This window comes from Cherax quadricarinatus, chromosome 36 (assembly GCF_038502225.1).
Source record: "Cherax quadricarinatus isolate ZL_2023a chromosome 36, ASM3850222v1, whole genome shotgun sequence".
NCBI lineage: Eukaryota > Metazoa > Arthropoda > Malacostraca > Decapoda > Parastacidae > Cherax > Cherax quadricarinatus.
In genome coordinates, this window is record NC_091327.1 from 7310496 (window position 1) to 7325427 (window position 14932).

Below are 14932 nucleotides of genomic sequence, written 5' to 3' on the forward strand. Positions count from 1 at the left end.
TTAGGCCTGAATCCAAATTGGCAGGGGTTAAGTATGTTTTGGGAGATAAGGTAGGAGTAGATTCGTTTATGAATTAATTTTTCGAAGATTTTTGAGAGAGGGTGTAAGTTGGATATTGGCCTATAGTTATTCAACTCTGTTTGGTCTCCTCCTTTGTGGATCGGGGTGACCCTTGCTATTTTGAGTACTGTAGGGAAGGTGGAGGATTCTATGGATTTGTTAAAGAGTGTTGCAATGATTGGTGATAGCACTTGTGACAGTTTTTTGTATATAAAGGGTGGTAAGGTATTTAAATCTCCTGCCTTGTTTTTTAGTGCGTTGATAATAAGGGAGACTTCGTATGGGTTAGTCGGAGCTAGGAACAGTGTGTTCGGGTAGTTGCCGGTGAGGTAGTCATTTGGTGGGGTATCTGAGCTTGGGATTTTATTGGCAAGGTTTTGTCCTATAGTGGAGAAGAAATCATTGAGTCTGTTTGCTGTTTCTGTTGGTGGGAGTTGGGGTTCATCTGATTTTGCTAATTTTATTTCGCTATTTCGTGATATCTTTTTTGTTCCCAGAATTTCTGATAGGGTTTTCCAGGTCTTTTTTATATCACCTTTTAAGTTGGATAATCTGTTCTCATAATACAATTTTTTTGCCCTTCTTATCAGGCTGGTTAGGATTGACGAGTAACGTTTTGTTTGGTCTCTGGTTATGTGACCCATTCTGTACTGCAAATTACATGGTTGTACAGAGGAATATAATAGTAGGGCGTACATGCCAAAAGCCCCTTTGTATGCAGAGCATTTCGGGCAAACCTAAAGATTAGCTTAAGAATAGGAAGGCAATAATACATAGTTCATATGGTCATTAGCTGAGTTACAGTGAGTACAGGAGAACTGAATATTCTATCAGGTTGCTACATGGTTTTGATAAGCCTGCTTCACAACTGTCAGGTGATAGCATTGTTCTCCACATGCCCTGCCTGCTTCACACCTGTCAGGTGATAGCATTGTTCTCCACATGCCCTGCCTGCTTCACACCTGTCAGGTGTTGGATGAATCTTATTGTGGCTAGCTGGTCTAGTGGCTAACGCGACGGGCTGGAGTTTTGAGACTCTCTGACCGCGGGTTCAATCCCGGCCGGGGTATGGTTTGTTTGCAATCGTGTCATTACGATTTCGTGAGTCAGGTGACAGCATTGTTCTCCACATGCCCTGCCTGCTTCACAACTGTCCTTCTCTTCTATATGACCCATATTTTTCTTCCTCTGGTAATCAAAAACTTCTTCTCCTGGTAATCAAAAACTTCTTCTCCTAGTAATCAAAACTTATTATAATAAAAGTTTCCAAATGTTGCACTTGCCTAATTGATACATGGACCAGTAGGTTTACTGTGGTGTTCTGACCTTACTTAGAGAAGCACTGGTTTGACAATTTTGTTGTATATACTGTAAGTGGAAAGAGAAGAGTAGAACCTGTCGCCATGGACTTAGTATATTGCTCCTTTGTTCTTGTGTCAGAAAACAATGGTTTGGTAGCATTTGTCAGTGAGTTGGAATAATGGGAATAAGTTGGACCTACCTAGCACTGTTGTTTATTAATTGAAAGGATGCCTTTGTTTTGCGTAAGACAAACCATGCTGCTCACCTGACCTCAGTATAGTGACTCTGACACAACATCAGCCCAATTAGAGATGATATTTATTTTAGTTTTCTCTATACAGTGGAACCCTGGTTTTCATCCTTAATCCATTACAGAAGGTTGGTCGAAATCCAAAATGGACAAAAACCAAAGTAATATTTCCCATAAGAAATACTGTAAATAGATTTAATCCATTCCAGCCACCCAAAAATATTAACAAAAAATACATTTTATAGAGAATAAGTATAGTTTTACATACAGAAAACAATGAGAAATAAATATAAATGACTAATTTTAATGGATAAATGAACATTTAAATCACTATTACATACCTTTATTGAAGACTCTTCTTGGCATATGGAAGAAGGGGAGGAGGGGAGAGGGAGGAGAGGTTATTGTTTGGAAGGAAAATCCCCCTCCATGAGGACTTAAGGTATCAAAGCCCTATCCAGGGTTACTTCCCTTCAACAACAACTTCTGCACATCTTTGATTGTTTGTGATCTCAGATTTGTTAGCATATTTACCCCTTTTGCAACATCAGCTTCCTTGATTTCTACTTTCTTCACAAGGATAGAACTGACTGTTGATTTTGACTTGCCATACATCCTGGTGAGCTCAGCCACACGTACACCACTTTCTAATTTTGCAACAAGCTCTTTCTTGAATTCTATCATGTTTCTCACCTTCTTTACCAAAGGGCTAGCACTAGGAATTTTCTTTGGCCCCATGGTGGCTTATTTTGCAGTTGCATTCAAGCACAAAAAAAATGGATTTTTACAAAATGTTTCTGGTGAACGTGCAGAGCATTGCTCACTGAACAAGTGACAGAGGCAGACTGAGTCACATATGTGTGAGTGGCTGCGTACCGGGTGGGCGGATGCGTCTGATACAGATGATTTCTGAGCGGAAGTATGAAACCCGGGGTAAAATTTCACCCCAAAAAAAAGTGGTTGAAATCCGAATTGAACGATATCCGCACTGGATGAAATCCAGGGTTCCACTGTATATTTGTTAGCCTAAATTTAGTTAAACTGAGCATTGTTAACCTAAATTTAGTTAAACTGAGTATAATATTGATGTATGTTTTGATGAAATGAGTCTTGAGTTTGAATACGAACACCTAGTACAGTACAGGTCAACCATCAATGATCCAGCAATCACTAATCCGGTTCCATCACTAATTTCGGCTAGTGTAATTTCAAATTTCCTGGGTCGCCACACCTATCTGCTGCTACTTGTTGGTGTCACCTGGAAACACAGGCAAGCCATTCCAATTTGTTTTTCTGACTTTGCGGTGTATTTTCATATGGTTTTTATGGCTGTATTCTCTGTTTTTTTGGTCTCATTTGATACAATGGAAGACATATTCCAGAAATAGAGATAATTTTGATTGGTTTCAGGATGAAAAGTACCTTGAAACTGAGCTCAAAGTAGCAGAAATGCTTGAGTTTTGTGATGTTCAAAAGTAAACAAATCACATCATATATCCAATGTGTCCAACTGGCTAGTCTTAATATGTGATAACAAATGGGTTGACATTATTTATACAATTATAGTGGACCCCCGCCTTACGATATTAATCCATTCCTGAGAGCTCATCGTAAGTCAAAATTATCGTAAGGCAAATTAATTTTCCCCATAAGAAATATGGAAATCAAATTAATCTGTTCCTGACACCCCAGAGTATGAAAAATAATTTTTTTATCACATGAAATATTAATTTTAATACACACAAACTGAAGAAGACATGCACAATTGCTACTCTACTAAGAATAGAATACATGACACTTACCTTTATTGAAGATCTGGTGATGATTGATGGGATGGGAGGAGGGGAGAGTGTGGAAGTTGTTATTGTTTAGGAGGGGAATCTCCTTCCAATAGGACTTGAGGTATCAAGTCCTTTTCCAATGTTACTTCCCTTCTTCTTTTAATGCCACTAGGCCCAGCTTGAGAGTCACTGGACCTCTGTCGCACAACAAATCTGTCCATAGAGGTCTGTACCTCCCGTTCCTTTAAGACTTTCCTAAAATGGGCCACAACAGTGTCATTGTAATAGTCACCAGCACGGCTTGCAGTAGCTGTGTCAGGGTGATTTTCATCCGCAAAGGTTTGCAGTTCAACCCACTTTGCACACGTTTCCTTAATCTTTGACGTAGGCAACTTCCTCAATTTCTCTCTCCCCTCCTCTGAAGCAGTTTCCTCAGGTCTGGCCTCTTGCTGTTGAAGATGATCTTGCAGCTCTTCAGTGGTTAGTTCTTCATTGTCCTCCTCTGCCAACTCTTCCACATCCTCCCCACTAACCCAAATGCCACAATAGATTCCACAACTGGCATAGGCTCCTGAGGGTTAGCCCCAAACCCTTCAAAATCCCTATCTTCTACACATTGTGGCCACAGTTTCTTCCAAGCAGAGTTCAAGGTCCTCTTAGTCACTCCGTCCCAAGCCTTACCTATAAGGTTTACACAACTGAGGATGCTAAAGTGATCTTTCCAAAACTCTCTTAGAGTCAATCGAGTGTCTGAGGTCACTTCAAAGCACTTTTGAAACATAGCTTTTGTGTAGAATTTTTTGAAGTTTGAAATGACCTGCTGGTCCATGGGCTGCAGGAGAGGAGTGGTATTAGGAGGCAAAATCTTGACCTTAATGAAGCTCATGTCCGTAGAAAGTCGCTCGGCGAAGTCCGAAGGATGACCAGGAGCATTGTCTAATAACAGGAGGCACTTAAGGTCCAATTTCTTTTCCATTAGGTAATTTTTCACAGTGGGGGCAAATGCATGGTGTAACCAGTCATAGAAAAAGTCCCTAGTGACCCATGCCTTACTGTTTGCCCTCCACATCACACACAAATTAGCCTTAACAACATTGTTTTACCTGAACGCTCTGGGAGTTTCAGAGTGATACACCAATAAAGGTTTCACTTTGCAACCACCACTAGCATTAGCACACATCAGAAGAGTAAGCCTGTCTTTCATAGGTTTATGTCCTGGGAGTGCCTTTTCCTCCTGAGTAATGTAGGTCCTGCTTGGCATTTTCTTCCAAAACAGGCCTGTTTCATTGCAATTAAACACTTGTTCAGGTTTCAGTCCTTCACTGTCTTTGTACTCCTTGAATTCCTGCACATATTTTTCAGCCGCTTTGTGGTCCGAACTGGCAGCCTCACCATGCCTTATCACACTATGTATGCCACTACAATTCTTAAATCTCTCAAACCAACCTTTGCTGGCCTTAACCCTTTCAGGGTCTGTGCCGTAGATCTACGGCTTTATGTTGAGGGTCCAAACCGTAGATCTATGCCAAAATTCTAGCGGTGTCAAATTTAGCGCAAGAAGGCTGGTAGGCCTACATCTGAGAGAATTGGTCTGGGTGGTCAGTGTGTGCACTATAGATAAAATCTGGATGTCTGCATGGCATTGTGGGAACGCCGCCAAAGTAGCTTTGTTCATCATGCCTGGCAGCAAGGAAGCTCTCACTCCCCACTCACTCTCCTGGCGAATTCTGACTCTCTTCTTCACAATTTACAGTTCTAAGACTGTACCATATGGTACCATATGGTACAATGGTGCCATGTCATACAATGGTATATGGTACAATGTACCATATAGTACATTGTATCATATGGTACATTACACCATATGGTACATTGTGCCATATGGTACAGGGTACAGGGACCCTAATGGAAATAAGTCTGACTTTTTTTGGTTATCCTAGGTTCTCCAAACATATGCTGTTATGTATGATAATCTATGTAACTTTATTTGTGTATACCTAAAGAAACTTATGATGCCACATGTGTTTGAGTAAGTGTATTCAGGTGTACACAAATACAGTTACATAGATTATCATACATAGCAGCATATGTATAAAATCCTAGGATAACCCAAAAAAGTCAGGGTGACTTATTTCCATAGGGATCCCTGTATCTGTACCATATTGTGTCCTGTACCATATGGTACCCTGCACCATATGGTACCCTGCACCATATGGTACCCTGCATCATATGGTATCCTGTACTGTGTGGTACCCTATAACATATGATACCATGTACCATATGGTCAGTTAGAGATGTTGATGCCACCAGGCACCAGGCAAGACTGAGTGACGACGCTAGCTAGCTAGTGACTCGGCAGTTTCCACCTCAAGGAACATGTCGAGTGGCTGTACATTTGTAAATATATAATAGAACATTACTAATATACAACATTCTTGCATATTTTTGTTGTAAACAATTATTGTAAATGAAATAATGATGAAAATATTAGTGTGTTTATTGTGTTGAATACAACATCCACGCTTACTACTGTGCAATCTACATCTACAGGACCTTAAATTCCAATATTAACCTTGGCCTGAAACGCTTTCTTGATAGTTGTGACAGGACCCACAGGCATAACACCAGACACAAACATCTCTATGACATTCCCCATGTCCGACTAAACCTTTACAAAAATTCAATGTGTGTCAAAGGGCCTAAAATCTGGAACACCCTACCTGAAAACTCTAGAACTGGAGACATATTCATCACTTTCAAAACTACAGTTAGAAAACATCTTATCTCCCTGATACACCCCATCAACTAATTACAGTGGACCCCCGCATAACGATTACCTCCAAATGCGACCAATTATGTAAGTGTAATTATGTAAGTGCGTTTGTACGTGTATGTTTGGGGGTCTGAAATGGACTAATCTACTTCACAATATTCCTTATGGGAATAAATTCGGTCAGTACTGGCACCTGAACATACTTATGGAGTGAAAAAATATCGTTAACCGGGGGTCCACTGTACTTGAAAACCACCTGGTGGTTCACACTTACACTCACTCACCCATTGACTATAAACACAGAAATACGAATCTTAATCTTAAAATAATGAATCCTAACTAGTCATAATTTTGGCTATGATACTCCAATATAGACACTATGTATTGTGCCAAAACAAAAGCATTCACATTGCTTAGCTCACATACTATAATGTAGTCACTTAGCCTTAATACCATAATCTGTAATAATTTAAAGTTTAGAATTAATCTAAGTCTGCTCGAAATGCCTAGCCATGCTAGGTGTCCTAGTGGCCCCCTCTGTAATTAGTATTTAAAACATGTAAACCACACAATATTCAAAATCTGTAAACCCCGCATTGTAATCCTTATAGAGAATAAACTTGATTGATTGATATAGTACCATATGGTACAATGAACCATATGGTACAATGTACCATATGGTACCATTGCACCATATGTTACCATAAGGTACCATTGCACCATATGGTACCATGGTACCATAAGGTACCATTGCACTATATGGTACCATTGTATCATATGGTACCATTGTACCAAATGGTACCATTGCACCCTATGGCACCATTGTACCATATGGTACTAATATTTTCATCATTTTGTTTACAATAAACTTGTAAACAAGTTTTGTAAGCAATATAATGATAAACAAATTAGTGCCATTATTGTGTTGAATACAATGATTGTACACTTGTACAATATACATTATACTGGTCTCACAGACCACAAATGTTACTAGAAAAAGGAAAAAAAAAATAGAAAAGAAAAGAAAAAAGTATAAAAAACGTAAAATAAAAAAATGCGATTTTGCGGAAGTCGCTGATGTTGCCGCCACCCGGTCATCTTGGGTCGACTTCCCGCCACTGTATCTCGGTACGTATTGATCAGAATTTTTTTTTGTTTTATTACCTTCACAAAAATATTATCTTTAATTCTGTAAGAAAAAATATTTTTTTTTTTTTTCAAAATTTCTTGGATACTGGGGCACCACTTCAGATTTTGGCCTTGGACCCTGAAAGGGTTAAATTCACTCACATCACCACTAGTTGCAATCATTTTTCTAATTAAATCCTCATGCAACTTCCTAGCCTTTTCACATATGACCGCTTGAGAGATGCTATCTCCTGCTATCTGTTTTTCATTTATCCACACCAATAACAATCTCTCAACATCTTCTATCACTTGCAATCTCTGTTTCAAAAATAAACTTGCACCTTTAGCAAGAACAGCTTCCTTGATTGCTGTTTTGTTGGCCACAATAGTAGCGATGGTTGATTGGGGTTTGGTATACAACCTGGCCAGCTCCGAGACACACACTCCACTTTCGTACTTAGCAATTATCTCTTTCTTCATTTCCATAGTAATTTTCACCCTTTTTCTCGCAGGGTTGGCACTAGAAGCTTTCTTGGGGCCCATGGTGACTTATTTTGCAGCTACAATCACTAAAAACACTGTGATAATATGAAATGTACTGAATGTATGTGTGGATACGACCGCACTGGCTTGCTTGTTAACACTGGCACACACGGGGCAGCTGAGGCCACGCGTGGGACACCTCCTGGATGAATCGCATGAGGCGAGGCAAAATTTTTGTGTTAAAATGTATTGTATGGCGGATTTAACATAACACGATGCCATCGTAAGGCCGGGGTCCACTGTATTACAATAATGCTGTAGTCTGCCTAACAGTAAATCTCCTATTTTTTTGTGTGAATAAAATTCAGAATGGAAACACAATGTTATGGAGATGTGACATTATTTTAGTACTGTACTATGAATGTCTGCATTGTTTATTCTGGACACTACATATTTTGAAATTGGCATCTCTTGAAATTTGTGAAATTGGCCAAATTACAGATTTCTGATCACTTTACTGGGTAGTTGAAATAGGTAAATGGGTGGTTTTTTGTACTCAATTGACAGAATAGAAGGAATACTAGAAAACAGCCATAAATTTGGTTGACTGGAATAATGGAATTGGCCCAAAATAGGGCGTAAAGTGGGCGATATTGCTGATGCGTAAATATTGCCTAGACCACTACTTTGTGAGAACACAATTCTATAAGTTGTCTGTCAAATTTCATGCTTTTGGTTTCATTACTGTTGGAAAAAATTCTCTCATTTCATAAGATAAAATAATTTTTTCTTAAAATTCTCTGACACTGGGAGCAAGTTTGTGAGCAGGGGTTGATAATGAAAGGGATAACCAACTTGTACTGATTTACTGGGTATTTTAAAGGTAGTATGAGGTTGTTAGCTGTTGGGTTAAGTGTATTCTAGCCTAATCACTCTGTAATCTGACAGAATCACTAATCCGGCAATTATAAAAAAAATTACGTTTTATTTTTTTTTTTTTTATTAACACATTGGCCATTTCCCACCAAGGCAGGGTGGCCCGAAAAAAAACTTTCATCATCATTCACTCCATCACTGTCTTGCCAGAGCGTACACTACATGCATACACTATGGTTGTAAAACTGCAACATTAACCCTTTCAGGGTTATTGACGTACTAGTACGCATAAATTCTAGCGTCCACAAATCAAGCAGGGAAAGGCTGGTAGGCTTAGATGTGAGAGAATGGGTCTCTGTGGTCAGTGTACTCGGTACAAAAAAAATCGGGAACCCAGTGGTGTATTGTGGGAAAGCCATTTCATTACACCTTGTTCATCATGTCTAGCACTAAGAAACTCTTCACTCCTCGGCTAATTGGGGCTCTTTTGTTCCCAAGTGACAGTTCAAACACAGATGGAAGTGTCAGTGAAGATGAATTTCGTGGTTTTGAGGAGTTCGTGACTGAAAGCAATGCTCAGGAAACCTGAAGGAAGGAAGAAGGAAGGAAGGAAGAAAGGGAGGAAGGAAGGAAGAGATGAGAGGAAGGAAGGAAGGAAGGAAGGAGGGAAGGAAGGAAGGAAGGATGGAGACCATAAACCTAGGATAACCCAAAAAATTCAGACAGGGACTTATTTCCATGTGGGTTGGTGGGGGTTGGGGAAGGGATGGGGGTTGACAGGCAGTGAGGGTGGTGAGTGGTGGTGTTATTTGTCATTGTGACACTAATTACACCAGTGACTCAGCATATTTAGAAGTCCAGCCCCATGCAACAACTACGAGCTTTACAGAAGCTCTAGAAATTCTGGGAAGTGTCCAGTTACTTTATATGTGTATATATATATGATAGGAAAATAGTAATAAACAACATTTTTTATTGTTGGTTTGTGTAAACATGTTTTGTAAACAATATAATAACTGTTTGTGCAGTTATTATGTAGCATACAACGAGTGAATATTCATTCAATATACCTTATATTGGTCTCACAGGCCATAAAAGTTACTTGAAGGAAGAAAGAAAGGAGGAAAGAAGTAAGGAAGGAAGGAAGGAAGGAAGGAGGAAAGGTAGGTAGGCAGAAGGGAAGGTGGGTAGGAAGAGATGAGAGGAAGGAAGGAAGGAAGGAAGGAAGGAAGGAAGGAGGGAAGGTAGGTAGGTGTGTGAAGAGGAAGGGATGTGTTGTGGTAGGCAGTGAGGGTTAGTGAGTGGTGGTAAGGTGCATCTTTGTGACACAAGACATGCCGGTGACTCAGTATATTTACAAATCCACCCACCCACAACTACAAGCTTTCAGAACCTCTTGTAGTTACAGGAACCTGTCCAGTGACTATATGTGTATATATACATGTATATGATAGAAAAATAGTAATAAACAACATTTTTTATTGTTTGTGTAAATATGTTTTGTAAACAATATAATGATAGCAAAGTTTGTGCTGTTATTGTGTAGCATACAATGAGTGAAAATTTAACAGTCTATATATTGGTCTCAGAGGCCATAAAAGTTACTTGAAAAAATAAAATATTAAAAAATAAAAGAAAGAAGAAAAACAAACAAAATAAACTATTACTGGGTGACCGTTAGTTGGCGATGTTGCCATAAGCAGTTCAATTTCTGTCAACTTCACGCCTCCATATCTCCGTAAATATTGATCACAAAAAAAATTGTTTTTGGCCTATAATACTCCCCCCCCCAAAAAAAAAAATATTTCATAATTTTTTTTTTTTTCAAATATTTTTCAACCCTGAATGGGAGTTAAGGCTCGAGGGTCTCGACCCTGAAAGAGTTAACACCCCTCCTTCAGAGTGCAGACACTGTACTTCACATCTCCAGGAATCAAGTCCGGCCTGCCGGTTTCCCTGAATCCCTTCATAAATGTTACCTTGCTCATACTCCAACAGCACATCAGGTCCTAAAAGCCATTTGTCTCCATTCGCTTCTGTCTAACACGCTGACACACGCTTGATGGAAGTCCAAGCCCCTCGCACATAAAACCTTTACCCCCTTCCTCCAACCTTTCCTAGGCCGACCCCTACCTCGCCCGCCCTCCACTACAGATCTATACACACTCGAAGTCATTCTATTTTGTTCCACCCTCTCTACATGTCCAAACCATCTCAATAACCCCTCCTCAGCTCTCTGAATAATAGTTTTGGTAATCCCACACCTAATCTCCAAACTATGGATTCTCTGCATTATATTCACACCACACATTGCCCTCACACACGACATCTCCACTGCCTCCAGCCTTCTCCTTGTTGCGGCATTCACAACCCATGCCCCACACCCATACAAGAGCATTGATATAACTATACTCTCATACATTCCCCTCTTTGCTTTCATGGATAAAGCTCTTTGTCTTCACAAATTCCTCAGTGCAGTACTCACCTTTTACCCCTCGTCAATTCTATGATTTACCTCATCTTTCATAGACCCATCTGCTGACACGTCCACTCCCAAATATCTGGATACATTCACTTCCTCCATACTCTCTCCCTCCAGTCTGACATCCAATCTTCCGTACCTAATTTTTTCATTATTCTCATCACCTTACTCTTTCCTAGGTTACAAGTATGACCCTAATTTTTAAATGGGTGGACTGGTAAGCCAGCATAAGGCCTCAGTTAGATGACTCTAAGCTCCAATGGTGGGTCATCATCTTACTAAGACCTGCATCAGGAAATGCTTGTCCTGTTTCCTTATGAACCTTACTTAACCTAACTAATCTGGCACTCTGCAGGTCCCGATGATGCCGGATTAGTGATGGTTGCAACCTGTATTTTTTTTTTTTTTTCTTTTGTCCCTCAAAAACTTGGGAAAACTTACAAATGAGATACATAAAAAAATGAGAAATTCTTGGCAAAGATTCAGGGATAAACTTATACACAAAGTCTATCAATATTTGAGTATGTACAATATATGTCATTTTTAACCCTTAGGGTTAATTCCTACTTGAGCTTGATACAGTACAATGGAGTGTCAGCTATGTTTCTTTGAGCCTGACAATATTATCTGGAAACATAACAGTGCACATAATTTGTGTATGACTCACTTTTTTATTAAAGTGACTTATTTCTTCAACTATTTATTTAGAGTAGCCTATAGTCACTGATTCAGATTTCATTTTTCAACATGTGTGCTAAAGTGTGGTTTGTCTCCTCATAGGTGACTCATATTCGGTCCATCATCCCAGATGTATCCTTGTCTTCAGATTTTATTTGTGGGTTTTGCTCAGAAACAGAAGCAGAGTTTGAAGAAACTCTAACATTAATGGAAGAAGTAAAATACAACTTTTGCTATCTTTTTCCTTACAGGTAAGACAGTTATAGGGTAAGGCTATATTACAGTACTACTGTATTTTTTAGACTAGAATAATGGATATATGAAGTTGCTCACTAAGTAATGCATGACCAGAAAAAGAATATATATATATGCCTCCACAGTATGAACATGCATGTGCATCTGTTAATAAGTTTTGATTAATCACTAGGAACACAACATATGTTTTACTTTCTACACCACCAGGTTTAGAACTTCCCCAACACTTTTTAACTTTGCCCAAGTACACCTTTAGATTTTTCTTGGAGTATTCATTTTTCTTTACTGTAATGGGGTCCTGTCTTTGTGATGCTGGTCATTCTTACAGTTATTGTCTATCAGATGGCTAAATATTTAAATGAGAAGCCAGAATTCTTCTCTATCCTTCTCATTCTGATACAGTGCCCCTCCATTTTTATTAAATTCACTTGTTACTCCAGATGGAGGAAACGGATAAATGAAAGTACAGTATTAAACATACATCATGTTTCTGTTTGTTCTGTTCTTTACTACTCTCTATCTTAGGAAATTCTTACAATCCAAGTAAGTTCTTCTCTTTTGCCATTCTTAAAGTTGTATCTATATAACTCTGGACTTTTGCACACTCCTCATTAATTATCTCCCATCACACTGATACCACACTTGTGTAAAATCCTGTAATTTAGTGGCATACACAGTTGTATTTCCTGATCATGTGATCCAAAACTGGCTCTCACAACCAGTTAATATCTTCACATTATTGGATGTGTTTCATCTTTGGTAGAGGTTATATAGGAAGGCTACCTTTTACTGGGCCCTTGGACATGCATCCTTATTAACCCTTTTAGGGTTCGTGCCGTAGATCTACGGCTTTACGTCGAGGGTCCAAGCCGTAGATCTACGCCATGAGCTCAGCTCTCACTGCTAAGCTGTGAGCTGTAAATTTGGGCCTAGATATGATAGAATACATCTGTGTGGTATGGGTGCACCACATTAAACAAATCCTGCAGCACACAGTGCATAATGAGAGAAAAAACTGAGACCGTAATTTTCGATTAAAACAGCAACTTTGCAGTGTTTTTTCGTATGTTTTTTATGGTTGCATTTGTAATTTCTTGGTCTCATTTGATAGAATGGAAGATAAATTACAGAAGTAGAGATGATTTTGATTGGTTTTAGTACTGAAAATGGCTTGAAACTGAGCTCACAGCAGCGGAAATGTTAAATTTTTACCAATGTTCAAGAGTAAACAAATGACCTCACACGTCTAATACATGCCAGCTGGTGGGTCTAATATATGTTCACAAATGTGCTGATATTATTTATACAATTATTATAATATTGCATTATGGTAAATCTTCTATTTTTTGGTTTGGTTAAAAATTCATTATGTGAATTAAAAATCGAAATGGAATTCATTTGTAAAGCTTGAAAATGTAACTGATGAACAGAGGAAATGTTAGTTTAGTGCTAGGAATGCCTGCATTGTTTATTCTGGACCCTATTTTGAAATTTGAATATTTTGAACTTTGCACTAAATTGGCCAAATTACCAATTTCCAACCACTTTATTTTGTAGTTGAAACAGTTGAGTTGGCGATTTCTTGTGCTCAGTCGATAGAATAGAAGTAATACTAGTGAAATAGCTAAGAATTAGGTCGACTGGAATAAAGCAATTGCCCTAAAATGGGAGTCAAAGTCAGCAAAATCGCCGATGCGTAAATATTGCTGACACATCAAAATTCGTGAGAGCATAATTTCGTCAATTTTCCATCAAATTTTGTACTTTTTGTTTTATTACCTTCAGGAAAAAATTCTCTACCACTTCATAAGAAAAAATAACATTATTTTTTGAAAATTCTTGGACACTGGTGTGCACTTTGAAATTTGGCCTCTGGACCCTGAAAGTAGGTTAATGGTTATAAAACATTTTTTTGCTGTTAAACCACCTTCTCACTTTTGGCTGTCCTCTCAAATTTGCTGGTTGTAGGAAGTGATGTCAGCCACAGCACCATGTCTTCCTTTGCAGATGACACCCGAATCTGCATGACAGTGTCTTCCATTGCAGACACTGCAAGGCTCCAGGTGGACATCAACCAAATCTTTCAGTGGGCTGCAGAAAACAATATGAAGTTTAACGATGAGAAATTTCAATTACTCAGATATGGCAAACACGAGGAAATTAAATCGTCATCAGAGTACAAAACAAATTCTGGCCACAAAATAGAGCGAAACACCAACGTCAAAGACCTGGGAGTGATCATGTCGGAGGATCTCACCTTCAAGGACCATAACACTGTATCAATCGCATCTGCTAGAAAAATGACAGGATGGATAATGAGAACCTTCAAAACTAGGGATGCCAAGCCCATGATGACACTCTTCAGGTCACTTGTTCTATCTAGGCTGGAATATTGCTGCACACTAACAGCACCTTTCAAGGCAGGTGAAATTGCTGACCTAGAAAATGTACAGAGAACCTTCACAGCGCACATAACGGAGATAAAACACCTCAATTACTGGGAGCGCTTGAGGTTCCTAAACCTGTATTCCCTGGAACGCAGGCGGGAGAGATACATGATTATATACACCTGGAAAATCCTAGAGGGACTAGTACCGAACTTGTACACGAAAATCACTCACTACGAAAGCAAAAGACTTGGCAGATGATGCAACATCCCCCCAATGAAAAGCAGGGGTGTCACTAGCACGTTAAGAGACCATACAATAAGTGTCAGGGGCCCGAGACTGTTCAACTGCCTCCCAGCATACATAAGGGGGATTACCAACAGACCCCTGGCAGTCTTCAAGCTGACACTGGACAAGCACCTAAAGTCGGTTCCTGACCAGCCGGGCTGTGGCTCATACGTTGGTTTGCGTGCAGCC

General features: G+C 39.3%; 1 protein-coding gene across 8 annotated transcripts in view; it reads left to right on the forward strand.

Annotated features, from left to right (window-relative positions):
- The window catches only part of LOC128691432 (mitochondrial tRNA methylthiotransferase CDK5RAP1), a 249894-nt gene that overhangs the window by 44940 nt on the left and 190022 nt on the right, over nt 1–14932 (forward strand). For all 8 annotated transcript variants that reach the window (XM_070091687.1, XM_070091686.1, XM_070091684.1 and 5 more), the window contains exon 3: nt 11916–12064. In XM_070091687.1, coding sequence (XP_069947788.1) covers nt 11916–12064 — 149 coding nt within the window. The remainder of the gene's footprint in view (nt 1–11915; nt 12065–14932) is intronic.